Below are 27,221 nucleotides of genomic sequence, written 5' to 3'. Positions count from 1 at the left end.
AGAGGGAGACCCAGAATCCGGAGCAGGGTCCAGTTTCTGAGCTGTCCGTGCAGAGCCTGATGTGGGGCTCAAACTTGTAAACTGTGAGATCATCACCTGAGCTTGTTGGACGCTTAATAGACTGAGACACCCAGGCGCCCCAACAAATGTGTTTTGGAAGGAGGTTACTGGGCAAGTTGTGTAGAAGATGGGTTAATATTAAAACTATGCTTCTGGTCAATGAAGGACTTCAGATAATATCTAATTTAGGTTTAAGGCAGATAGTTAAAGTTTGAATTGCCCTGAACTCAGGTTAAATTTTGTAGAACTTACATAACGTGTCAATTAAAAAAAATAATAACTAATATTGTGAAAGGATTGATGCTTCTCTTATTTCCCTCAGCCTGTGAACATACCTCCGATATACCTGTCATCTCCTTGTGTTAAATTTGCCTATATGATTTTCCCCAGCCTTACTCATCCTTCTTAGTGCCTGTAATTTTTATTTTTTATTTTTTAATGTTTATTTATTTTTTAAAGAGACAGAACATGAGTGAGGGAGGGGCAGAGAGAGAGGGAGACACAGAATCTGAAGTAGGCTCCATGCTCTGAGCTGTCAGCACAAAGCCTGATGCAGGGATCGAACCCACAAACCGTGAGATCGTGACCTGAGCTGAAATTGGATGCTTAACCAACTGAGCTACCCAGGTTCCCCATGAGTACCTCTAGTTTTTAATGGTTGGTAAATTATCCTTAAATATTTGCTTAGTAAATACATATGTTCCTCAGCTTTCCTGATAATTCTTTTCTGTGTTTTCCCCATGAATGTTTGGTATTTATTTACAATTTCCTAAGAGTAATTTTACTAGATGTCCTACAGGTGACTTAAATCTAAATGATGCCTTGAGCTTAACCAATAGACCTACTCACTTTTCTACATCTTTCAGCCTAGATAATAATGTCACCAGTCCTATAGCTACTGAAATAACTTGTGACTTTTGATCCTCCTTTCTCAATATTTCCTGGACTTATTTCAGATACTTATCATCTCTTGACATTCTGGCAACAGCCTTTTAACAGATCTCTGTAAATAAATTTGAAGCTGCCTTGTCTCTGGGGTTGGATGGTGATAAAGGGTTTCCATTTTCCCTTAGTTTATATTAGGGCTAGATAATGCATATGTAATATGTCCTTTCAATATATTTCTCAGCAATATTTTACTCTTAATTTTATTGCTAACCTTTGATCAGTTTACTTTTCCAATGATGGCCCAGGAGAGAGTGGAGTAAGATATTCCAGTGAAAGTCTTACTTTTTAATAGTGCTTGACAATATTTGATCGTGGAAGTCAACAGAAGGACTAAAAACACAGTTTTAGATTTACTGGTAAATTCATTTTCCCATGATAACTTTTCTCACCAATTACCTGGAGACCCAAAAGGAAATAACATTTTCTAGGTAATGATGAACTGATACACATGGATGGTGTTTGTCTCTAGGTTCATAACGAATTTTGGTTGGGTAAGGTCGGCAAAAATATGATAAACTGACAGTTTTGTTTTCTGTTGATAGGCACTTGAAAACCTTTTCTGAGTACAACTTTATGTAAACACCTTAAAAAAACTTGTATACAAAGAAATCCTGTCCTTAGCCAGGTCATTTGTGCTTTGTTTCCTGAAGCATGAGAGATGCTTCTGAATTATCAGCCTCCTATGGACTTAGTCTGAAATTGTTTATTCATAAAATGATCAGATAAATTTTAAGAACCAAGCTTCTTGGATAACTGTCTCCCGTGCAATTCTAGAATATGTTGCATAATTCAGACAATGTAAATGTATGCAAACTGCTTAAAGTTTGATTTTCAGATGATAAATTGAATGCAGGTGTTCATTGTTTACCTAATTGTAAGATAGCCTATTTTGTTTCTACTTGAAACATTCTGAGCATGGATCTGTAACTACAGAGTGAGAAACCTGTGCATGCATGCCTTTGATTTAGTTTTTCTCTAATGTATATATTGTTCTTTGTTGGGCAAACTTCCCAGGCTGCCTTGCAGAAATAATACTGTGAATGATGTTAAAGCTGAAAGGATAGATAGGTAACTGGATTATTTGTAGCCGTGGACCGTGACACAATTACCATAAAACAATGGATCCTAACTTCCATGTGTGTTATAAAAGTTCAAACTGGTAAAATCCTTTTCCAGAAAAATAACCACATGATACACAAAACGTGTGAGTGGAAAAAGACAACTTGTCCATGTTGAAAAACCTCAGAAGACTCCAAGAATGATTACTTCAGGAATATAAAAGTGGTGAAGTGCCTGTGTGTGAACGTCTTGACAGTAGATCTAAACAAATAGCTAAGTGTTAGCTGTTGAATGAGTCATTAAGTATATAGAAAACTATATACTTGGAAGATAGGTTTTAATTCCAGGGAAGACAAAGGCTTGTGCAAGAAAGGAATTATAATAAATGACTTAGCTCGGAGGAATGTTTACGTAGTCAATGATGTAAACACTCAATACTAATTTAACCAAAATTATGACATTGAAGGAGTAAGGAATTGGTAAGTTTTAGTGTATATCATGGTGAGGTTGGAAGGAAAGGGACAGAATTCTTCAGTAGATAGACAGTTCAGAAGATAAAGAGGTAGTATCACAGTATGTTCAGAGATCACAATGTGATAAGTTAGTTGACCTCAGATTTTCAGTCCTCTTACACTGTTCTACTTCTGCACCCCTGCCATGGCCTCTTGGTGAGGGAAGGGTTTTCCCTGGTTATCGATTGTGGATTGGACCTCCTAACTTGCTTTGGGATTTTAGCAGATGTGATAGAGATGGAGGCTTAAGTGTGCTTGTGCTGTTGGGCTTGCCCTCTTGTGGTTCTAGTATTGCCGCTAGGAAGGCATATACTGGTTGGTTGTAGCCCCTCCGGTTTGTCTTGCAGAGTGTGACCAATGGGTCCTAGCTGCCGCAGCCAACTCAAAACCCTGCAGCTTGCAGCACAACCATGTAAGCCATCACACAGCTCTGCAAGTGAAAAATAAACTTATTACTACTGAGCCTGTGTATTTGTTATCCAGCAATAGTTGACTGCTAAACATGGAAGTGAATAATAGAAGAGATAGTTGAATGAAGGAAAAATAATTGTGTATGGGGAAGACAAATTAGAGTGAAGGGGGTTAGGTAAACTTTTTTGTGACAAATCTTGTAGGGATATTTGGTTCTTCAAAGTATGTACACTTAAAACTGATAAAACATATGAATAGAAAAATTAAGGGAATAAAACAACATGATTGATTTGTAGTTGGAGTTCATAATGGAGATTTAGTGGATAGCCAATAGATCAAGGCAGTAGTAAAGCTCGAATGCCTTCAACTATAGTCTTCTGGCTTTTTAAATGTTGTTTAATATAGCGTTGGATGCCTCATTGAGCTAAAATGGCAAGATTAATGTAAGGAGAGAGTAAGAGAAATGATGGATTGGAAGTTTTAGTCAGAGACTTGAGTTGTGGAAATTAAAAATGTCTTACGAGGAACAGATAGAGGTAAAATCAAGTTTGAAGGTGATTGCCAAAGGGGAAAGGTTGAGGGATGGGCAGAATGGGTGAAGGGGTAGTGGGAGGCAGAGCCTTCCAGTTATGGAATGTATGTCACCAGGATGAAAGAGCATAGGGAAGATAGTCAAAGATATAATAGTACCGTATGGTGACAAATAGTAACTACACTCAGGATGAGCACAGCATAACTTATGGACTTGTGGAGTCACTGTTGGGTACCTGAAAATAATGTAACCTAGTGTGGCAGCTATACTTGAATTGAAACAAAAGAAAACAAAACCTCAAAAAACAACTGAAATTATGAAAGGATCCAGAAGGAAAAAGGAAAAAAAAAATCACGTTTCTAGAGTTGGAATGGTGGCAAGAGTGGACAGCAGACCCCAGTCTAGTCTATCACCCACCCGCCTGGGAGAAGCCACAGCTTCCTGACCATCCCAATCACCATGACCGCAATCCAGAGCAGTGAGGCCGAGACCTGGCAGCCACTGAAGACACCAAGAGTGGCCCCATGGGCAGTGGCACACAGAGTGGTGGCATCTGCCTGTGGGGACAACAACATCATCCTGATGAAGGTTTTGGGAACAATAAAATGACTGAGTGTAAGAAACCGATATGGTTTCATCAACTGGAATGCCCCAGACTGCTGTAAAGAAGAATAATCCCAGGAAGTACCTTTGCAGTATATGAGTTGGAGGAACTGTGGAGTCAGATGTTGAAAGAGAAAAGGGCGTGCAGGCAGCAAATGTGACAGGCTCTGAGTGGAATTTCAGTGATAGGCAGTAGATAAGCAGCAGATCATAACCATTATCCATGCTATCCCCTTGGCCAGTGTCGTCCCCGCGACTCCCAGCAAATACCCAGTATAGTGAGAGTGGGGGAAAGAGTGGGAACTGAGCTTGCTCCTAAAGGCCTGGCCTCATGCAGGCTATGATTTCCATCTTATTACAGGTGGTTACCGGTGGCTGTTGGCCAGTCTTCTGAGGTAGACTTCAGGGTAGACCCGTGAGATAAAATATGCATCAGGCTTATAGATCACCATTGCACAGGGGTCCTACTCTCCAAAGACAGCCTAGTCTTTGGAGGATAGCACTGAAGAAGATAGGGAAGATCAAGGAGATGAGACCCAAAGTCAGCAGCCATCTCATTGTCAGTACTGCCACAATTTCACTTATGCATGCAGGTGCCCAGAAAACCCTAAATCATAAGATGGGCAAGAGACAAAAGCAGCCGAATCAGAAGCTGAGAATTCGTTAGCTCCAGAGGTTGAGAAGGGGTGGGTCTGAGTACATGTGGGCTTACCGTCTCCACCATCATCCAGTTGAGTCATCCAACAAGAAGAAATGAAGATGAATTCCAGCAATAAGAAATGTAAAAAAAAAGATCGGAGCTGAAATTTTTAAGTGCTTGGACCAGATAAATAGAATGATCTGCATTATCTATGTAGCATGGGGTTTTAATTTTATTATTATTATTATTATTATTTTATTTATTTATTTATTTTTACCTAAAGACATCTCATTCCGGTAGTAACAAACATGTTTTTAAAAAACTTTTTTCTCAACACCCCTTTGATTTTTATTGTTGGTTTTCGTAATGTTTATTTTGAGACAGAGATAGGCAGAGTGTGAGTGGCGGAGGGGCAGAGAGAGAAGGAGACACAGAATCTGAAGCAGGCTCCAGGCCCTGAGCTGTCAGTACAGAGCCAGATGTGGGCTCGAACCACAAACCGTGAGATCATGACCTGAGCTGAAGTCTGACACTCAACCACCTGAGCCACCCAGGCGCCCCCCTCAACACCCTTTTAAAGGTTTTTAAATTGTTTCATACCTGGTCAAGTTGAGATTTTTAAGAACCTCATTTTCAATTTGTAATAAAAGTTTACGGCTTAACTTTTTTCAAAAAAGTCAAATGACAAGCATCTGTTAATAAAGGTCTTAAATAATTGTCAAAAAAAAAAGTTTCTAGGAGGATTACAGAAAAGTAGTTGCTCAGGGGAAGACAAAAGGTGAAACAAAGTTCTAGAGGATTTGAAAGTTTTGTATATGGGCTTGGAATTCAGCCAAGGTAGTGTCAGTAGTTCGAGTAAAAAGGAAGACTGATCCATGTGCGTAAAACTGCAGAGCCTGTGAAGTAATGAGAGATGACGGTACTATGAAGATGGGAAGATTTTACCAGATGACATGAATTATGGAAGGATAGGATTCCAAAAAAATTCCTTGCTATGGAAGAAAAGTGGGGATCTGGAGTATTAACTCTGACTTCAAGCCTTTTTAGTAACTGATGGTTGGGAAAGGCAGTAGATACCACATGAGAAAGATGTCAAGCAGTTGGTGTACCTTCAGCTGTAGGTGGTGAAGAACCTGTTTACGTAATGAGATTGAGTGTACCACAGCATAACAGAATGGTACAGTAGAAAGGGTAGGGAAGGAGGTTAACTATGGGGTGAAGATCCATGAAGAAGGACCCAAAAGGATGGGAGGGATATTACTTTGATGTTAGTCATGTAACTTTACTCCTGCATATGGAAAAAACAGCAAAGCAAGATATACATAACAAAAAACTCCAACTATGTGTGATTTACAGAGTACTTTAAAATGGGAAGAGAATGAGGGTCCTGGGTGGTTCAGTCAGTTAGGCATCCTACTCTTGGTTTTGGCTGGGGTCATGCTCTCGTGTCTCATGGGTCTGAGCCCCGCATCAGTCTCTGCACTGACAGAGTGGAGCCTGCTGAGGATTCTTTACCTCTCTCTCTCTTTCTACCCCTCCCTCAATCGTGCTTCTGTTTGTTTCTTAAAAATAGATAAACATTAAAAAAAATCTAATTATAGAATGGGAAGAGAAAATCCAATACTCTAATGGTAACGAGAATTCATAATAGTTACATACACTTTTCTTTTCATTTTCTATTTTTATTTTTCCAACTGCAACACTAATTTTTCTCATTTTTTTCCCTGAAGGAAACTGGCTGTCAGGGAAAGCAGAAGGAAAAGATTCATAAACATGGTCAGAGCTATTCCAATATTGGTACAGAAGAAACAGAAATTTACACAAACATTAGATGTTATCATAAAGTTTCTGGCTACTTATCAAACCCCAGTTTGTATAGTTAACTATCTAAATTCATAACCAATATCCAGACTTTATCAAGGAATAGCCATAAACTACTCACTACACCAGACACCTCCAGTGTCTGTTTACTTTTTTTTTTTAAATAACTCTCATTCTCCATTTCTCAAATGGAAGAAACTGAGGAAGAGACTACATAAATATTTTCTGCCCAACTTGTCACGTGGAAAAATTATTTGACTTCAGTGTCCATGCTCTTAAACACTTGGTAACAGGGTCTCAAATTCATGAGAGTATATATATACTGCTATCAGGTGAGCAAACCGCATTTAAGGACTTGTGATAAATTTTAACAGATAATTTATAAATTTCTGTAAGTTGTTAAAGAACAAGAACAAATTGAAAATCAATACCTTAAATTTATCACAATGACTAGATTTCATATTTTGTAATAGAGTAACTCACATGGACTGTTATTTCAAATTCATTGTTTAGACTTTTAAATGTTCTTGACCTTAATTATCACCAGAATATCAGATTCATTTGTTTAAAGTTAAATCCGTGTGTTTTGAAACAAAATCCTTAATCCAGAAGCATCTATTTCTTGGGGATATAATATTGACATTGCTTCTTACATTACACTATATAAATGTTACATAAATTTTTTTCCACTAGGTAATAGAAGGACAATGTACATGTAGCAAGGGTTAACAAGAGCCTTCATGTCAACTCTGTCCCTTGTTCTTCCTTCTTAGAGGCGGTTTCTCTTGAGACTTTTCAAAGAGATTCTATTCATTCTTAACTTAGGTCTGTGAATCTCTTCCCATTTATAGGCACCCCTTCCTAAGGAGGCACAACGCCTTCTTTCACTTAGTTTCTCATTCTGTCTGCGTAGCGGTCACCTGGAGACTCTACTTCACTACTCTGCTAGCAGTTGCCTTTATTTTTCTACTGTGTGGGGATATCTTGCTTTCCATATCCTTTGTCTGCAGTTTACGCAGTATAGTCCTCAACTGTGTGGAGCACCATGTCCTGAGAAAAGAGGGCATGGGGGATTCTCTGCTTTCCTATGCACGTAAAGAGCTTAGAAGGTATCACTCTATTCCAAGAACAGCAAAAATTTGAGCAAAGTGAAGAATTAACTCTTTTTAACTTCATCAGCGGTGAAGTCACAGGGCAAACTACTGTCCTCAATATTGCAGACACAGGTGAAATTTAAAGTATTTTGAACTAAATACAAATGAAAACATTGACCTTGGAATATAGCAGAAGCAGTGCTTAAAGGGAAATATATAGTGTTCAATATACATACTAGAAAAGAAGAAACCTGTAATTGATACTCTAAAATTCCATATTAGGGAATTAGAAAAAGAGCAAATAAATTCCAAAATAGGTAGACGAGAAATAATGAAAACTAGAGCAGAAACAAATGAAATGGGAAACAGTAAGATCAAAAGCAAACCCAAAACTTGGTTCTTTGCAAAGATTAATAAAGTAACTGTGCCACACAAAGAGGAAGGAGGATTCAAATTACTAACCCAGCAAGGAAATAGGGGACATCTTTACAGAACCACCAGAAAGTAAAAGGATAATAAATGAATAGTGTGAACACCTCTACGTCCTCAAAGGGGATGATAACCTGGATGAAACGGACCAATTACTTGAGAGAGACTATCTGCCAAAACTCACATAAGAAAAGACAGTCTGAGTAGTCTTATATCTATTAAAGAAATAAAATCAGTAATTTTCCAAAATAGCACCAATTCTGGGTGCATTCACTTGTAAAGTCTAGTACATGTTGAAAGGAGAAATTATACCAATTCTCCTCTAGAAGACAGAAGCTGAGGGGATGATTTGCTAACTCATTCTGATGCCAGCCTAACACTAAAAACAGACAAAGGTATTACAAGAAAACAACAGACCACTAAGTCATGAACATAAGTGAAAAAAAAAAAATTAACATTAGCAAGTAGAATCCAACAATGCATGTGAGGAATTAAAGACTTGAGCTCAGTGGGAATTATCCTAGGTATCCAAAGCTAGCTCCTCTTAAAAAGAAATCAATAACAATATATCAACAGGCTGAAGAAAAAATCAAATAATTCATTACTTCCAGGAAAAGAATTTGGCAGAATCCAGCACCCATTAATGATAAAAGTTTAACAAACTGGGAATAGAGGTAGCACTTCCTCAATATGGTAAATGATATGTACAAAAAACCTACAGCTAACATCACACTTAATGATAAACTAGAAACTTTCCCGCTAAGATCAGCAACAAGGCAAAAATGTACCCTCTCACCATTCCTTTTCAACATTGTACTGGAACTCTTAGTAAGAAAAGGAAGTACTTTGGGAAAGGTAAAATAAAACTCTTGGCAGTTGACAAAATTGTCTTTGTAGAAAATCTGGAAGAATGAACCAACTCTTGAAGGGAAGTGGTTGTAGAAAAGTTGCATAATTCAAAGTTAATATACAACAGTCCATCGCTTTCTTATATAATAAATCAACAGGTGAAATTTGTAATTAAACACATCATCTGTGATGGATTTTGGGGGTGATGGTGGGGTTTGGAGCCAATGGCCAAGAAAGAATTCTTGAAGATGTCTTTGGTGCAAAAAGATGATGTTATGAAGCACAGGGACAGAGCCCATGGGCAGAAAAAGCTGCAATAGGCTTGTGACGGGTAACTGATTATATACCCTCAGGTTGGGATGGGGTTAGGGTTAGAGGAAGTCTCTCAGTTAGTTTGGAAGCAATGTTCCCAGGACCTTGAGGAGCTAGGTGGTGTTAGGAAAATGCCATTTATAACCGTTTAGTAAAATCTCAGTCTTGAGACCCTTCAGATATCTATCAGGGGGCCATAAGCCTGGAGTATGGTTGCCAGCATATATCTTGGGGGAATTGAGATAAATGACATTTCCAAGAGAATTTTTATTTGTTAAAGTAGACTTGCAGGATCCTGGGAGGTCAGGATAATGTTAAGCCAAGATTCCCTTTTGCTCCTAGAAAAGTGTCATCGTCAAGGCAGCTGAGCTTCTACAGGGAGGTCACTCTGCTGGTTTCAAGGACTTGTTTAATGGGCTGTAGACAGTAAGGGAATTGAATTTTTCATTTGCCTTAGTTTCCTGCATCACCATGGCAAGCACTTAAACCCCTTTGCTTTGTTCTTGGGTAGCCTGGAGTGTCCAAGGAATATTACACATACTTCACTTGCAGGGAAGGGCGCTAGCCTGTACTTTGCCCTCAGCTTGCATTATGCTCCCTCATCAATTTGTATGTAGTGCCCCCCAAATAAAATACTTAAAAATCTGTCCAAATATGTATTAGATCCATAGGAGAAAAGCTACAAAACTCTAAGCAAAATTAAAGAGCTGAATAAACGAGATCTATCCCATGTTCATGAATAGGAAGACAGTATTACCAAGATGTTAGTTCTTCCTATGTGGTCTATAGACTCAAAGCAATCCAATTAAAAAAAAAAAAACCAGCATTTTTTTTTTGTATGTGTAAACTGATTTTAGAGTTTATATACAGAGGCAAAAGATTCAGAACAGCCAGTGCACTATTGAAGAAGGATAAAATTGGAGAACTGACACTACTGAACTTCATGACTTACTATAAAGCTATAGTAATCAAGACTGTCTGGAACTGGTGAAAGAACAGACAAATCAGTCAGTGGACAGAGTACAGAGCTCTGGAATAGACCATGTAAATGGCTGATTTTCATCAAAAGAGGAGAGGAAATACAATGAAACAAAGGTAATCTTTTCAATAAATGGTGTAACAGCTAAACATACACATGGAAAAATGAATCTAGATGTAATTTACACGTTTCACAAAAATTCAGAAGGGATCATAGACCTGAGTGTAAAACACAAAACCATAAAACTCCTGGGAGAGAGAAGAAAACTTAGCTGACCTTGGGTTTGGTGATACCTTTTTAGATACAACATCAAAGACATAATGTACAAAAGAAAAAATTGATAAATTGGACTTTATTAAAATTAAGGGAGAATATACCTATAAAAGACACATGTGATAAAGGACTCCTATCCAGAACATTAAAAAAAAAAAAACCAAACTATTAAAACTCAACAAGAAGAAAAAGAACAATTCAAAAAATGGTAAGAGACCTCAATAGTCATCTCACCAAGAAAATATACAAATGGCAAATAAGCATATGAAAAGGTGCTCCACATTCTAAGTCATTAGGTAAATGCAAACTAAAACATTGAGATATCACTGTACATCTATTAGAGTGGGTAAAATTTAGAATGCCAACATCTAATGCTGGTGAGGATACAGAGCCACAGGAATTCATTCATTCCTGGCGAGAATGAATGTAGGACAGCACATTCACTTGGAAAGACCATTTGACAGTTTTCTTAAAAAACTGAACATACTCCTACCATATGGTCCAGGCATTGCACTTCTTATTTACTCACACGAGTACAAAACTTATGTTCACACAAAAACCTACACGTGAATGTTTATACCAGTTTTTGTTCATAATTGCCAAAACTTGGAAGCAAGCCAGAAAGGTGAATGCATACATAAACTGGTATATCCAGAAAATGGGATATTACCCAGGGCTAAAAAATGATCGAAGAAGACATGAAAGACATACAAGAAACCTAAATGCATGCTTTTATGTGAAAACAAAACAAAACAATCTGAACAGGCCACATACTGTGAGTGCAAGTATATGACTTGTGGAAAAGGCAAAACTATGGATGGAGGCAGGAGAAATTCAGTGGTTACCAGGGGTTGGAGGCAAGGAGGAGGATGAATAGAAGGAGTGCAGAGAATTTTTAAGGCAGGGACAATACTCTTTATGGTACCAAAATGATGAAATACATTACGCATTTGTGCCATCTCATAAAATGTAAAAACACTGGGTGAATCCTAGTGTTAACTGTGGACCTGAAGTGATAATGATTTGTTGGTGTAGGCTCACCAATGTTAGCAAATGTTCCACTCTGGTGTAGAATTTTGATAATGGGGGAAGCTGTGAGTATGTGGAGATAGAGGGTATATAGGAGATACGTATACCTTCTATTAACTTTTGCTGCAAACCTAAAATTGCTCTAAAAAGGCAAAGCCTATGAAACTCAAAATGAAAGAGAATGCAGAGGAAATAAATTCTGTTGAGACCCTCAGTGTTTGTAGAAATCCATATCCTTTCCTCATACGTGATGAAAAAGTGTTATTGAAGTACAGTTTTATGTTGACAATCATTACCTTCAAAATTATGGATAAACTATCCCTTTGTTTTTCTAATTTTCATTCTTGCTATTATGTCTCAACCAATTTGGGCTCCTGCTTTATAGGAGACCTTTTGTTGCTGCTGTTAATTGAGTTTGGTGTATTTTCATTCATGAGCTTCTACATTCCTTGAAACTTTTTAATTTGGAAACTCATGTTCTTCATTACTGTAATTTTTTTGAAACACTTGATCTTTCTCCTACTCTTTTGTGTTCTTCCCTTCTGACTTTTATTTCTTCTTTCTTTTTTAACATATTGGACTTTGTGGTCACTGTTTTTTTCTCTGTTTTCTGCTTTTTAAATATTACCCTATTTTATAAACACTTTCTCCCTTATCATGCTTTAGTCCTTTTTCTTACTGCATAATTTCTGTAAACATTTTAATTTTTGCCTTTTTGACTTTAGATTTCATGTTAGTCTTGGTTTTCAGTTAAATCTGTTTTTTCTGGTCATATTTATCTGTTGGGTGACTGTACTTGCTGGCTTTTGTAGGTGGAGCTTGTTGACTTTGAGTTTCATTATAACCATGACTGAGATGGACCGTATTTGGGGATCTCTGACAGTGTCCTCAGGGCTTCTGCCTAGGAAGAATATTGTTTGACATTCTTTTGGGCTGCAGGTTGATGGAGGCAGAGGGTTCTTAGCATCAGTGTATGTATGTGTATTTTTTGTGACCAGTGATATCACTATGATTCCCATGCTGAATCATAAAGATCTAAATTTTCAGCATTTACACACTGATTAACTTTCTTAATGTAAAAATCTACCACTGTGGTAGTTGTTTTCTGTTCCATCTGTTGTGTTTCTTTTTCTGCCTGCCTTTATATTAATTTTTTATTTTAAAGATTCTATCTTATCACTGTTGATTTCTTATTTTTAACTTAAAAATACTTAGTGCATGTCTTGACTTCAGAATGTATGAGTAGTCACGGTCACCTTCAAATAATAATATAGTATTCATGAGCCCAAAGTAGTAGGTTGCACAAGGGGAGCCTGCAGGGGTGTAAAAGTTCCTGTTGAGTATGTGGCTCCCAGAAGTTCTATATTCTCCTACTCACCTCCACTCAGTACTTAGCAATGTGTTGAAATTTTCTACTTATTTCTTCTTAGCTGCTTGTATGACACCTGATGTCTCTTGTTCTTCTGTTGTACTGTCTGTAAGCTGGTGATGGCATTCTCTCTGTCCTTGGGGGAGGCCTGCCTTTTCTTAGATTTAAGGATGCTTGGTCCTCTTGTGACCTTGGCTCTGGTGGATTCAAGAAAAGTTCTGCTTTGGTAACTTATCTGTTTTTTCTTCAGAAAAGAACATGACTTCTTCCAGCTTTCCATATGTTACACAAAAATAGAAATCCTAATCAGTGTTAGCGAGAAATGTAGAAATTCAAAATTTAATTGGTCATTAGGCATGTGTAGTTTTGAATTTACCCCCACAGTAAATTTTATTGCAAAGATTACCAAAAGTCTCATAAATAGTTGTAATATTAGTCTATAACAATGAATGACAAATTCAGGCTGTTCTTTTTGTCAAGATGGCTCAGCCTCTGTTTCTAGTATATATTTCCTATATACCTGACCCAGAATTTTCTGTTTCTCATTGGCCCTAGTGGCTGGAATCTTAAAGACTTCATACACTTTGTAGGCTGTTGCCATCTTTCATGGTACAATATGTGGCCAGCAAGAGTCTAGCATCCAGTAATTCTCTTTGTACCACCTAAGACAGGAGGGAATACCTGTTCCTATGGTCTCCTCTCAATATGCACTTTGTGAGCACTTTGAAGTCTTCCCACAAATGTGGTAAATATCTTGTTTCTGAAAAGAGTCAAGAAAAGGGCTAATACTGGTCATCTTTCAGATTTAACCATGTGTTAAAGAGAACATTCTGTTGACTGTACATACATCTCACGTACTGCTAAATGAGACCAGATGCTGGAATTACTAAGAAGAGGTTTAACAAATTCGTTTATTTGCATATAACTAATGTTGGTAATACTTTTCAAAGATTATAATGTCTAAGAAATCTGTCATGTTAAAGTGTATCAAAATGGAAGATAGAAGCTGAGACCATCCTAGTCAACTTGGGACTATGTATATTTGATGCTTCTATTTTCTTCGCCGTTACCTTCCCAAACCACTGTAGCTAGGATTTTGGAATCGCCAGTACAACAGTACAGCTTTGGCAACAAGTGCTGCATTTCATACTGATATTTGTGGCCTTTGTTTGGTCTTCTTTACATGGGTATGTTCATTCTAAAATCCAAATCTATCAGATGTCTGAAACTTTGGTATGTTTTTATGCCACCTTTTCTCTTAAAGGTATCCCTCTCTCCTCCAATTGTATTCAGTCTTTAGAGTGAGATCAGAGACCATTTCCTTTGAAAGGCCTTCTCTGATGCCTTTACACAGAATTAAGTATTTTATTTCCTGGTCTACTCATAGATATACTTCTAGTGTTGTATTTATCACATTCTGTTGCAAAATATTTGTTATATAGATCAGCCTCCTTCTTAAGAGGTGAGTTCCTTGAGGACATAATAACATGTCTCATTTATCTTTATGTGCTGGTATGTAATACGGAGCTTGGACATGATCGGCACTCAGTATTATTCACCTGAATTGTTAGTCATTTTAATAGTTTGGCCTGAAATGCTTAAAAATGTTGCTTGTATTTTGCTAAGTTTATGAGAGGCTTTTCCATTCCTGTTTAATAATGGAATACTGAAATGTTTTCAAGTTAAGAATAAAAATACACATTTTTGAAAATGATATGTTGACAAGTAAAATATTAAAATGAACAAGAGCTGTGACCTGCAAATATGTTGATATAAATAGCAGAGTTGAAGTTTGATGGATACGTGTATTTGTTAAATAAAATTCTGATACAGGGATCTTCAGCCATACTCTGAGACATTTTAGAAACATGCTTGGAAGGGTAGCTTATAATCAAAGGAAGGAAAGCATTATGTTTATTTGACCCCTAAAACTATTGAGGAAGTTTAAAACTTGGGATTACAACTTTCCTATAGTGTATATAGGTAAAATTTACACAGGTAAAATTATTGTGTATTGTGTATTGTGATTAATAAGTAGCGAATCAATTAATAAGTAGCTAATCAAAGAGTTAATGAGTTCTCTAGGCCCTATCTTTTCTGTATTGATTATGTAATTTAAAAAAAAGTTGTACTTAAAATATGTTGAAACAACTTCTTCTTTTTTTTTTTTTTTTTTCTATCCAGTGTAGTGACTATGACTTGGAATTTGGAACTGAATGTTTACAGTTGGCTCTAAAATATGGTCACATTAAAGCCAAACTTGTGGAAGGATCACCTGACCTCTGGAAGGTAAGGGAGTTGGTGTTTTGCTCTGGGACTTGGCTATGCTTGTATATCATTCCTAAAACCCATTCTGTAAGTGTAAACACTTTCTGGCTGCTTCAGGAAATGGAGAAGTGGTATAAAAATATGTGGTTTCATACTGAAAGAATATTTTGAGGAAAAAAGGTATTGATGTATGTGTGTGTATGTATGTATGTATACATTAAAGGCATTCAGAGTTTCACTGGGCTTTCTGAGCCATCAAAGTATGGTATCATTTCTATTTCCTTGTTTTAAGAAAATTCACTTGGAGATAATTTATTCAAATAAATTCCATTTTAGCTGATAAGATGGTTTTACTCATTGTTTTTCCTTCTCTCTCCCTATATCCTTCTATTCTGTTGCCTTACACTGCTTTGGGTTAAGGATGCAACTCTGCTTCCCACAGTGGCAACATTTCCTTCTGGTCCCTGGGGTGGTGGCTCCAACTTAACTGGGTTAAAGAAATATCTGCCATAGTTCTGACTCTGTGGACTGGATGACTGGACCCACTTGATAGCCCCAGTGAGCAGTTGGACTCTTGAATGTAATAAGGTTTGACTCGTAATGACAAATTCTTTGTTTTGGAGGGAATGAAGTGATAACACTCTCATACTAAAGTTTCCTGTGGAGGATGGAGTGTTTCACAGTGTGGCTTTCGTTTGTATAAAGGTGGGAATGTGTCGAACTGAACGATCTATTCTGGAATCCAAAGGCATATTTCCCCATTGACTTGAAAACAAACCAGAAAGCAAACCTACTAACTTAATTAGGTATTATGTACGTTAAACTGAAGGGCCTTGCTGCATTCTAAGATTGTCTCATACACACTTGAAATGTTCTGAAATTACAAAATATTGGCATGTCTGGATTATTGGCTGGTGGAGAAAATCCATACAGTATTATTGTTTTTTTAAGGGTATCCAAATGTCATCAATCCAGCAGGCAAATATTTTATTCATTCTGTGTATTCTTTTCTATATGTGGTTCTGGTGGTGATGAACATATTGTGAGGACTGTGGTGTTTACCAAGTAGATGTTTTGTTCAAGATGCTGACTCATATCTCTGTAAGGCCCCTTTTGACTGTGTGCTAACTTAATTTGCAGGCAGAGGGAGAAGGGAGTGAAAACTCGCAGACAACATGTTAACATAACACTCCCTGACCTCATTTTTGATGTCTTAGGGGGTGTGGTGATCTATCTCTGTGGGTGTTCAGAGCCTTTTTGAAACTTGTCAAGTGCCCTGAGATTTGCAGATGAAAGTAAAGTAACACATTGCTCTTGAAATTTTCCACTTGTTCCTCACCAATTTATTTCAATTAAAAAAAATAATTGTGAAATCTCATATTTCACTGCTTTCTCCAGCAACACAGTTTTAGCGCTCACATCTTGGTGCTTGGCTTCCCTTTCATGGGCACCAATGTCTGTGCCCAGAGTCAGGGATTGGCCTTGCCAAGTGCTTCTCATCATTCCCCTTGTGAGTCATTTCATGATGCTGTTACTGGTTAAATTGTGTCCCCCACAAACTTATGTTCAAGTTTAACTTAACTCCTGCACTTGAGAAAGAGACCTTATTTGAAAAGTATCTTTACAGGGGACATAGGTGGCTCAGTCACTTGAGCATCCAACTCTTGATTTCAGCTCAGGTCATGATCTCATGGTTGTGAGTTCTATTCCTGCTTTGGGCTCTGCGCTGACCACACAAAGCCTGCTTTTGGGATCCTCTCCCCGCCCCCCCCCCCGCCCCTCCCCTGCTCTTGCTGTCTCTCTTTCTTTCTAAAAATAAACATTAAAACAAAAAACATCTTTACAGATCTAATGAAGTTAAGATGAGGTCTTACTGTCATCCAGTAGGCTCTGAATTCAACAGAGAAGAATAGCTGAAGGGGGAGAGAGATAAAGGGAGGATGCCAGTGACTAATGATGGAGGCAGAGACTGGAGTGCTGCCTCTACAGGCACAGGAAAGCCAAGAGGGAAGAGGCCTGGAAGCATTCTTTGACACATCAAGCTTTCAGAGGGGGATATGGCCCTGCTGACACCTTGATTTGGGATTTGCCGCCTCCAGTACTGTGAGAGAATAGTCTCAAAGCCACCCAGTTTGTGGTTGGTTATGGTAACCCTGGGAAACTAAAAAACATTCCACAAGCTTAGGCCCAGAGGGATCAGCCTTATAGTATCAGTTTACAAACCTGAAGGGATAGGGGAAAGCCTGTTTCTTTACAATGTTTGAATAATGGGATCTTGGATTCTAAAAGTGTCCTTAACAGTGGATTGGGCACAAAGTATTTTAATGGCAGTGAGGATGTCTTTTATAGATACCACATGTCTTCTGTTGAGGTGAAATTATTTTGAGTACAAATACTGTAGTTGTTGCAGCTTCTATGTTTCCTCTTCCTCCTGTCTCTCATTGTCTTCCTCCGCAACCCCCACCCCCAGCTTTTTTCTTGTTGCTGATATTTTCCTAGCTGTTGGTATCACCTTGTTGAACATCTGGATGACATTGTGTGAACTGTCTTCAGTATAAAGGCTTCTCATTTAATTTTGAGGTCCTGGCATTTTGTTTGCGTAAAAGTTTTTCAGTTTCTCTTTAAACCAAAGCAATGGAATCTACACTTAGAACTTAGTGTTCTACTTCTATACTAGCACTAAAGATGCTACCATTTTTTAAAAATTTAGATGTGAAAGAATATTTAGTACAAGGAGGCTAAAACTGATACTGGAATCAGATGGCTGAGCCAAGTACCTGGCAGGTGATTCACAAATCTTGACAGGCTGAAAAATGCATTTCAGGAGGCATTTTACAACCATAAAAAAGTAAGGCAAGGGAGGACTCTGAAACATGGATCCAGGATACATTTCCCTACCCCTCAGAAGTCAGGGAGTTGTCTCCCACCGTGATGTGAGGAGTGACTAGGCATGTCTCATGCCTGCATGTAGAACTCTTTGAACTGCCACCAGAAATCCCAAGAGGGACATTTTGTATTTTACATACTTTTTTGTAAAAGTAAATGCAAGAAGTAAATGCTCAGAGTTAGGCCACCTCTCTTGGAGTAGCTCCTCTGTGGCCTGGAGGAAACACTTAAATCACCGTGCAGGGTAGAGGATGTCCCCCACTCCCTGGGACAAAGAAGAGAACAGGACTGATTTCTGGAATAGGAATTGGCTCTCTCCCTTTCCCTTGAGGGGTTGTGCCTTACGAGGCCTTAGTGAACACATTATTACTTTTACAAAGTTTCATCTAGTAGACATAAGAACTTCTACTCCTTTGGTTTATAATTGTACCATATTTTTGTCCCAATATATTTAAATACATGCTCACTACACTATACAGACTAATTGAATAGGTTTTTTGTTTTTAAATGTTAGAACTATCCTTAAGGCATAAAAGATTTATAACCAGGTATTAAAGAAATTCAACTGTGTTCCATTGTCTGAAAATACTTGTTGAGGAGGAGCTTCTGAATTGTTTGAGTCATCACATATTACTGGAATAACTGACTTTTCAGGAATCCTTTTGATGAGAACTACCCCCCCCCACTTTTTTTTAAGATCCAAATGTTCTGCCATCTTTGTTTAAAACAGAAGAAACAAAATAGTCTCACTTCTTTTTAATTTCAAAAATGCAATGTGGTGACCTTGTTTATTTTCAGAGGTTTTCATCTAGTCATCCAGTGTAGACGAAAGAATATCTTCAGATAGATCCAATTGATGAAATAAATAAAATCGATATATCCCCAAATCCAAATTTGTGTCTAATAACACACCATACTCTATTTTTAAAATTTATTGTTTTCAGGCTTCTAATCATTGCAGTGACATATTCATTTTCTTACAAGGTAAAAGATGGGAAAGATAGGGATTACGTATTCTCTAATTTACCGAAGATGGTGGCCAACTGAACTGGGCACTGAGAAATCTAAAGTCCTACATCAAGTGCTGACACCGAGCAACACAAGTAGGTGTGATGGTGGTGGTCTTGGGGACCCACCCTGAGGCAGCTGAGGGAGACCAGGCCACGGAGCCACAAGACCATCGCTCTGGCTCTGAGTTTCAAGCTTCTTTTCCATGGAGTAGTTTTTTCCTGCAGTTACACACTTAGCTCAGATGAAATACTGCACAGAAGCACAAAGAAAAGAGACAGAAATGGATAGCTGTGGGGCACATGCGGGGCCCTGAGCCTCAGGCGCACAGAGCACCTGCCCTGGTCTTCAGGCGGCTCCTGAGCCTCTACTGAGTGGTGTGAAAATGAGTGATGGAAGAGAGCCTCAATCCTCTGATTCACTTAAGGGTTGATGTTTTAAAGTAATGAATTTTCATAACACATTGTGCAAGGTCAAAGGAAAACTACAGATCATGCTGACAGAAGGAAATCAACTTCAAAACTGATCTAATAAACTTTAGAAAATTAAAAAAATAAGGCAAGGGCAACCCATATTACGGTAAAAGTTTGACAGAAAAAGTATAACTCATCAGTTCAGAATTACAGCATTTTCCAGTACTGTTTGTTCCCTTTGAAGTACGTTAACTTTCAATTAGGAAAAAAAAGCTATTTTTAAATGCAGTATTTTACGAGTTTGTGAGAAACATTATGTACTTTATTTTCATTAAATCTGTGTTTGGTGAGAAGTGGAGTTCAAGTAGTAGATGTAAGGCATTATGTAGAAGATATTAGTAAAAAATAAAAGCTTTAATCTGTGTATAGTCAGTATCCACAGCCTACAAGAAAGAGTAGACAAAAGGAAATGGAGGAGTCTTTGTTGTTTATACGGTTAATGATTTAATAATAGTGGAGAAAGGACCTTTAGGTGATAAAAATGTGTGTCTTACTAAGATTGATTGCAATGCAAAACTTTTAAGTGTTGCAAGAATGCTAGAAAAGGGATTTTAGGATTTGAGACCAATTTTTCTGTAAGTTAAAAAATGTGTCATTAAAATCTCCTTGAAAAAAAAAAACAACAGTATAAGGTACTTTCAGAGTTCCTCTATTTTAATTTTGAATGCAGTTTTATTCCTTACAGCAGGAAAGAATACAAAATGAATAATGGTAATTAGGCTGTTTCCTAGTCCAGGTCTAAGTTTGCCCTACGCAGCAGAAAATTATTACAGAAAAACACTAGTGTCTCATTTGAATTACAAATATTGAAGCCTGATTTTAGATACCTAGTTGACTTTGGGTTTTCAAGAACACAGAAGAAGAACTTACTTGATGCATTTCTTCTAAGAAAATTTCTCCACCAAAATGTTGTTTTCATAGGTTAAGGCATTTTGCTCATTCTTTTCATTGTTCTATTCCCAAAACAGAATAGGACCTAGAACACAGTAGTTATTTGAAAAACATTTGTTGAATGAATGAATGAGATCAATATAGTGTTTAATTTGGTGAATACATCTGTTTTGTATCCAGATAATGGAATTATATTGTGGATCAGGAACTATCGTACTAGTTTTGGTTGGTATATGCTTGTTTTGGCAATAATGTAGCAATGCCATATTTGAATTTAATAGTTTAGTTGAAGGCTCAAGCGGCTTTCTATCTTAGGTTAGTTACTACTTTTTGTTTGTTTTTTAAAGTGTATTTATTTTGAGAGAGAGCAGGCAAGCCAGTGGGGGAGGGGGAGAGAGAGAGGGGGGTAGAGAGAGAGAAGCCCAAGTAGGCTGCTTGCTGTCAGTGCAGAGCCTGATTCCTGGCTGAAACCCACGAACCATGAAATCATGACCTGAGCCAAAGTTTGTCACTCAACTGACTGAGCCACCCAGGCACCCCTGTTAGCTACTGCTTTAATTTTGAATTTTTGGGTATAGTTTTGCATCAGGATTTACCTACCAGGATAAAGGCATAGCAGGGGAGTCTATTTTGAGTAGAAGTGCCCTGAGCAACTTGGACTGAACACAGTTTCTATAGAAGTCTAGTTATGAGATAATCTGAAGGAAAAAAAAAAAAAGTATGAGTAACAGATACAGAAATGCACTAATTTGTTAAGGATTTTTCAAAGTGTGTTTTTAGACCCTTTTCATCAAAATCATCTGGGTACTTTAATGGTAAACTAGCTCCTAAGCTTATAGTACTTATCAATGTAGTACATTATCTTCTAGGTTTTTCAATTCTGACGTGAGAACTAATTCTGCAGACCCATGCACCTGACAGGCTCTATTTGAACTCATGGCTGTGTTCTGGGAAGTATGTGCCATTGGACTAAAGCAGGTTACAGTTAGAAGGAGGATGTATATGTGTTCTCAAGGAAAGATAATGATTGTTCTTATGTACATGATGGTACCATCTAGTCTCTATCAGATGCATATATCAATAAAAAGCTTGAAACGTGAACCTTGTCTACATAAAGATCTCCGTTCAGAATGAAGTCTCTCTTAATGTGAATTAATCTGTTTTTAAAATTTATTTTTGAGAGAGTGTGCAAGTGGGGGAGGGGCAGAGAGATAGAGACACGCAGAAGCAAGCTTCAGGCTCTGAGCTGTCAGCACAGAACCGCATGCGGGGCTCGAGCTTGTGAACCGCGAGATCATGACTCAAGCTGAGTCAGACGTGTAACTGACTGAGCCACCCGGCACCCCTTAATGTGAATGAATCTTTGAGAATCATCTCATTTGAACTAAAAATGCAATTTTGTGATTTTTTTGTTACACATACTTTTCTTCCTTCCTTACGCCATAAAACTTTACTATGAAACAGTAATAACCTCCAGTGCTGGTGCTTTTATTTAAACACTACCACGTTGTCTTGGAAATAGTATTTGAATTATAGTAATAAGATTTTGGTAACCACTGCCACATAATATCTCAATTTAAAGATCTAAAATCCAATATTAAGCAGTTTGCAGAAATAGAATATATTTTTCTGAACTTGGTAATGTTGTTATAATTTATAAATTGTCCATAGTATGTGTTCATAGTTTCTCCATAATAATTTCCTTTGGGGCATAATTTTATTGCTCTCACATTCCTTCCTGGTCTGTTAAGTCTAATGACTTTTTTTTTTTTTTTTTTTTTTGGTCCTTTAGGTGACCTACAAACGAGATCTGTATGCAGCTGAATCGATTATTAAGGGTATGTTTGGCCTTGTGACTGTCAGTTCCTGTGTTTCAAAAATGTAAGCCAGTTTAGAATTTCTCATGACATTTTAAATCCCAGAATTCTCAGAAGTATAAATGCCTGTAGGCCACAGAGGTCTGTGATTTGGTGTTTTTGGAAAACAATTACATTTTGTGTTTCCTGCTTGTGAAATATCACTTATTATTTATGTCACATTAGTTTTAATTTTTATAGAGGAAATACTTAGAAAAGGATGGGACCCTGGGGCGCTTGGGTGGCTCAGTAGGTTAAGCGTCCAACTTCGGCTCAGGTCATGATCTTGCGGTTTGTGAGTTCGGGCCCCGCGTCGGGCTCTGTGCTGACACCTCGGAGCCTGCAGCCTGCTTCGGATTTCTGTCTCCCTCTCTCTCTGCCCCTTCCCTGCTCATATTCTGTCTGTCTCTGTCTCTCAAAAATAAATAAATGTTAAAAAAAATTAAAAGAAAAGGATGGTATCCTTATACTATTAGAAGTAAAAACTGACTTTAATTAACTTAGGATACTTACTTTTACGAAGAGGCCCAGCTTCCACTGCACCCTTATAACACTGCCACACTAGTACACTGTATATCATGTTCGTATGAAGCTATTTTTCCCCCAACTAGAGAAGTAAAGCTAGATGATTTGTTAAATTTCTTTTCAGTTTTGACAATAACTGTGATTTTGTTTTGGAATTTAGATACTACACGTGTAATAACCCCTTTATCATTGTTTTTCGTCTCCCATCTACACTAAGGTAGTTATTTGATTATCAACAAATACTTGTTGTTGTGCTGAACACCGTGCTAGGAATGCAATGATGATGCACCAAGCACGTTGAGTGTGTATCTTGGCAGCCTCAGTTACTTAAATCAGCGTTTCTTAACCCTAGCACCCTTGGTATTTGAGGTCAGGTAATTCTTTGTGGTGGAGACTGTTTGATCCATGGTAGGTTGTTGAACAGCATGCCTGGCCTGTATTCACTAGGCACCTGAGATACTCTTCCCCTGGATGCAACATCTAAGATGTATCTTGAGAGAATCACTGTTAGAAAACCGTTGTCCTAAGGGGCGCCTGAGTGGCTGGGTCGGTTAGGTGTCCAACCTCAGCTTAGGTTATGATCTCATAGTTCAAGTCCTGCATTGGGCTCTGTACTCACAGCTCAGAGCCTGGAGCCTGCTTCAGATTCTGCGTCTCCCTCTCTGTCTCTGTCTCTCTCTCTGCCCCTCCCCCCCACACGCTCTATCTCTCAAAAGTGAATAAATATTAAAACAAATTAAAAAATCTGTGGTCCTAGCAAAAATTACAGTGCTAATCCTGAAGCAGGTGTGGTGCTTTACAGTCTTTTACAGACTCCTTTGAAATAAAGGATTGACCTGTGTGCTTAGGTTTTGACTGAGAGCTGAACATCTGTATTCAAGCTTGGAAGTTGAAAAAAAAAATGCCGAATCTGAATTCTCAATGCATCCGTTTGTTAAGTAGGTTTTCCCCAAATTTTGAATTATCAATTGGCTTCCCATTCACAAAACTGAAATCTTTTCTCTGATCATGACATTGTATGTTTGTAATTTACCCTTAAGGTTTTTGTCCTTCAAGAATATTGTGTTTCAAACCATTAATGTACCATTATTTATACATCTGTGTATCTGTGTATGCAAACAGATCATCTATAGTTGTAAATCAAAATGTCGACATGTATTTACACAATAAGCAGGCATTATGTAAACATTACTGTGGACAAGTTGGCTAAACCATGATGTGGTTACTTATGCTCTCAGCACATGGAAATAGAAAACTAGTCTGGTTTCCTTACACAATCATACCTTTGTTACCTAGGTAAAATGGACATGACTTACTTTGTGAGTAGGTGGTAAGTGGTCCTACTGAGGATTCTACAAATTATATTTGCCTAGTGTTTATCAGATCAGGATTCTTATAAAAGTCTACATTTGAAGTATAATTGTAGGGATTATACTTTTGGAAATTGTATAGAGATAAATTGCTTTTCTTATTTACACAACATGTTTTAGTGTGCTATTTTTATTTTTATTTTCATTAAAAAATTTAATGTTTATTTTTGAGAGGGACACAGCATGAATGGGGAAGGGGCAGAAAGAGGGAGACACAGAATCCAAAGCTGTCAGCACAGAGCTTGATATGGGGCTCGAACCCATGAACTGTGAGATCATGACCTGGGCTGAAGTCGGACACTTAACTGTTGGAGCCACCCAGGTGCCCTTATTTGTATTTGTAAAGTATTTTTTAAAAAAGTAGTCTTTTATTCTCAGAGTAACTAATATGACCGGATGGAAAGAGCTCATCAATGATCTCCAAGGTTTTCCTTATGCTCTAGGGTTTGCATTTCTATCTTCCCAGGAGATTGTGATGTTGTGGATATACTGGGAGGGCCACTGCTCTGGGGCCTCCTCTACTCTCAGTGTGGGCTTCTAGATCAACAGAGTTGAGGTTACCTGAAAACTCGAATGCAGAATGTGTGACCCCACCACATTAAATCAGAATGTGAATTTTAACAAAAACTCTGGATCGTTAGTTTGTATGTTAAATTCTGGAAACATTCCTCTAGGCTGCTCTTGAGTCTTTCATAGATCATTTCTTTTCAGATAATATTATTACTGCATTAAGAGCTTGAAGTCTTACTGTACTTTATCAGCTCCAAATGCTTGTTTGCATACCTGAAATGGCTACGTACCTTTGTGACTTGCACTAATTCTATTTCTGAGGCCTGATAGGAGAAACAAACATGTGTGACATAGGCCAACGAATACCCTTGGATTTTTTAAACTAAAATTGCAAAATAAAATACGATATATAGTAGAGTGAGCTACATACTCATCTCTTTGCCTTTTCCTAGTAACTGTTCAAAATATTTTTCTAGACACTACTATAACATGGCATTTATTGGGTACTAACTTTGTGTCAGACAATGTTTAAAGCATTTCATGGGTATCATCTCTTGGTTCTCCAAGAACTTAATGATGTAAGTTGTGTCACTGTGTCCATATTGGAATAAATAATCAAGGGTTCTAAGCAAGTACTGCTTTAAGACAGAAAATAAATTCTTAAACTACAAGTTTCTGTCTTCAGTAGTTTATCTCTTAATGCAGCTGTTGCCTCTTTTTTTGCTTATGCAGAGATTGTTCAAACTGTCTTCTCTGAAATTCTTGGACTGCATGTGTTTTGAAATTTGGAATACTGATTTTTTTTCAGAAGTTCATGCAGCACCCAACAAGTCACATCAGTAGTGGGGATTAAGGACCTTACCACATAGTGGAAATTAGAATGCAAGAATGTTTATATCTAGTACAGGAGTGAAGAGTATGAAGCGTCTAGTCCAAATTCAGGTCTTATTTTACCACCAAATTTATATAGGAAAACCATGATTAAATTTGCTATTTTAAGGCAATCTTAGATTTCAGCATTGCCCATTACTTGGTGTCATACGCTTTTAGATTCACTCTGTGAAGATGAGAGGTTGTCTCTTCTTTTTTCTTATGTAGCCTGTAACACTGAGTTTAACTGAATGGACTTGTATGTTGTAGGCTATGGCAAGGGTTTGTTCCTTTGAGTCGAAAAAATTTAAATGATGGGGACAAGTGGCCTTTTTCTCCAACCATACCACTTTACCTGCTTCTGACAGGTACATATCGAGACCCCCATGTATCAGTCCCTATATTATATATATATTTTCTCAAAGATGATATAAAAGATGATATAAAATCACATGTATGACTTTTATGTCAAAGTTGAAAACCAGGGTTTGGAATAGATGGCCCTTATAACATTTAAATACATTACCTCATTTTTTTTTTTTTTAACTATAATGCTATAATAGAGATAATATTCCTCCCCTTTTGGAGATGAGTTAAACAGAGGTTTAGATTTAGTACTTTTCTCTTGGTCACACAGTAAGAGCAAGATGCACAATTTAAACCCAGTTCTCTTTTTGTCTTTAAGTCTGACTTTGCTCTGGGGCATGGCCACTTGGCACCTCTGATTCATGAGTTACTCATGCTGAGTACTGTAGTGGATATTAGCTTCATTAAGTGCTCTTTTAGCCAGGATAGCCTAGGGTTTATAAAATTCAGCCTACCCGAATCTGATTGTGGCCTGATGAAGAGTGTCCAACCACATAGTCGAAGGTGGACATGTTCTCTTATAGTGCTGCGCTAACCACACAGTGTATTATTCTTCTAGAGAGTGTGGGAAAAACATAAAACATAATACTAAAATAGTAGATTTCTAGACATGCCGAAAGGATAAGTAAAAATAAAAACTCAAAGCAATAGTTTCAAAATGATTGGTTGGTTACTGTTTAGTTTTGTTCTTTGTTAATTCTGGTAGTTGAATGTTCATCTAGCCATACCAGTTGTCCATTTCCAAGATGAAGGTTGGAAGTTTTCATTCTGTAAATCGTCCTTCCTCAGCTGCTTTTTCACTTGAATTCCAATCATTGCTGCTCAACAAATTACCTTCTGATGAAAGCATTTTCTTGTATAGGTATTTTAAGATTCTATAAAACATTTCTTGTTTTATGGCATGTCTCGCAAGTGCATTTTGTACTCCCCAATTTATTTCTCACTAGAATAGCATCCATGTTTTGGTCCATCTGAATGTTTGTTAAAGTCTATTTTTTGTTGCTGTTGTTGTTGTTGTTCAGTGTGGGAATTTTGATGTAACTAACCTTAACCAAGCTTTTGACTAAAATTGTTGCTTGTAGCGTCTAGAAATTTGACTTCTATTTTTGTATTTTTAGATAAGTCGTATTTTGAGGTTTATTTTAGCATCAGTATATTTATATAGATTTGCATCTATAGTGAAGTATTTGATAATAGTAAAGGTGTATATAAAGTGTTCTATTTGTTCACACAGTTGTGTGTGTTGAAAATCATATAGTTAATCACAAATTTACTGTG

The 27,221-nt window shown here is 37.5% G+C and overlaps 1 protein-coding gene across 1 annotated transcript in view; it reads left to right on the top strand.

Moving 5' to 3' along the window:
- The window catches only part of CRPPA (CDP-L-ribitol pyrophosphorylase A), a 314,810-nt gene that overhangs the window by 92,199 nt on the left and 195,390 nt on the right, over positions 1–27,221 (top strand). Inside the window, exons 4-5 of the mRNA XM_042967601.1 lie at positions 15,105–15,209; positions 22,239–22,284. Coding sequence (XP_042823535.1) covers positions 15,105–15,209; positions 22,239–22,284 — 151 coding nt within the window. The remainder of the gene's footprint in view (positions 1–15,104; positions 15,210–22,238; positions 22,285–27,221) is intronic.

This window comes from Panthera tigris, chromosome A2 (genome assembly GCF_018350195.1).
Source record: "Panthera tigris isolate Pti1 chromosome A2, P.tigris_Pti1_mat1.1, whole genome shotgun sequence".
In the NCBI taxonomy this organism is placed as follows: domain Eukaryota; kingdom Metazoa; phylum Chordata; class Mammalia; order Carnivora; family Felidae; genus Panthera; species Panthera tigris.
The sequence above is the reverse complement of the archived record's forward strand: the minus strand, read 5'-3'. Positions and strand labels throughout refer to the sequence as shown.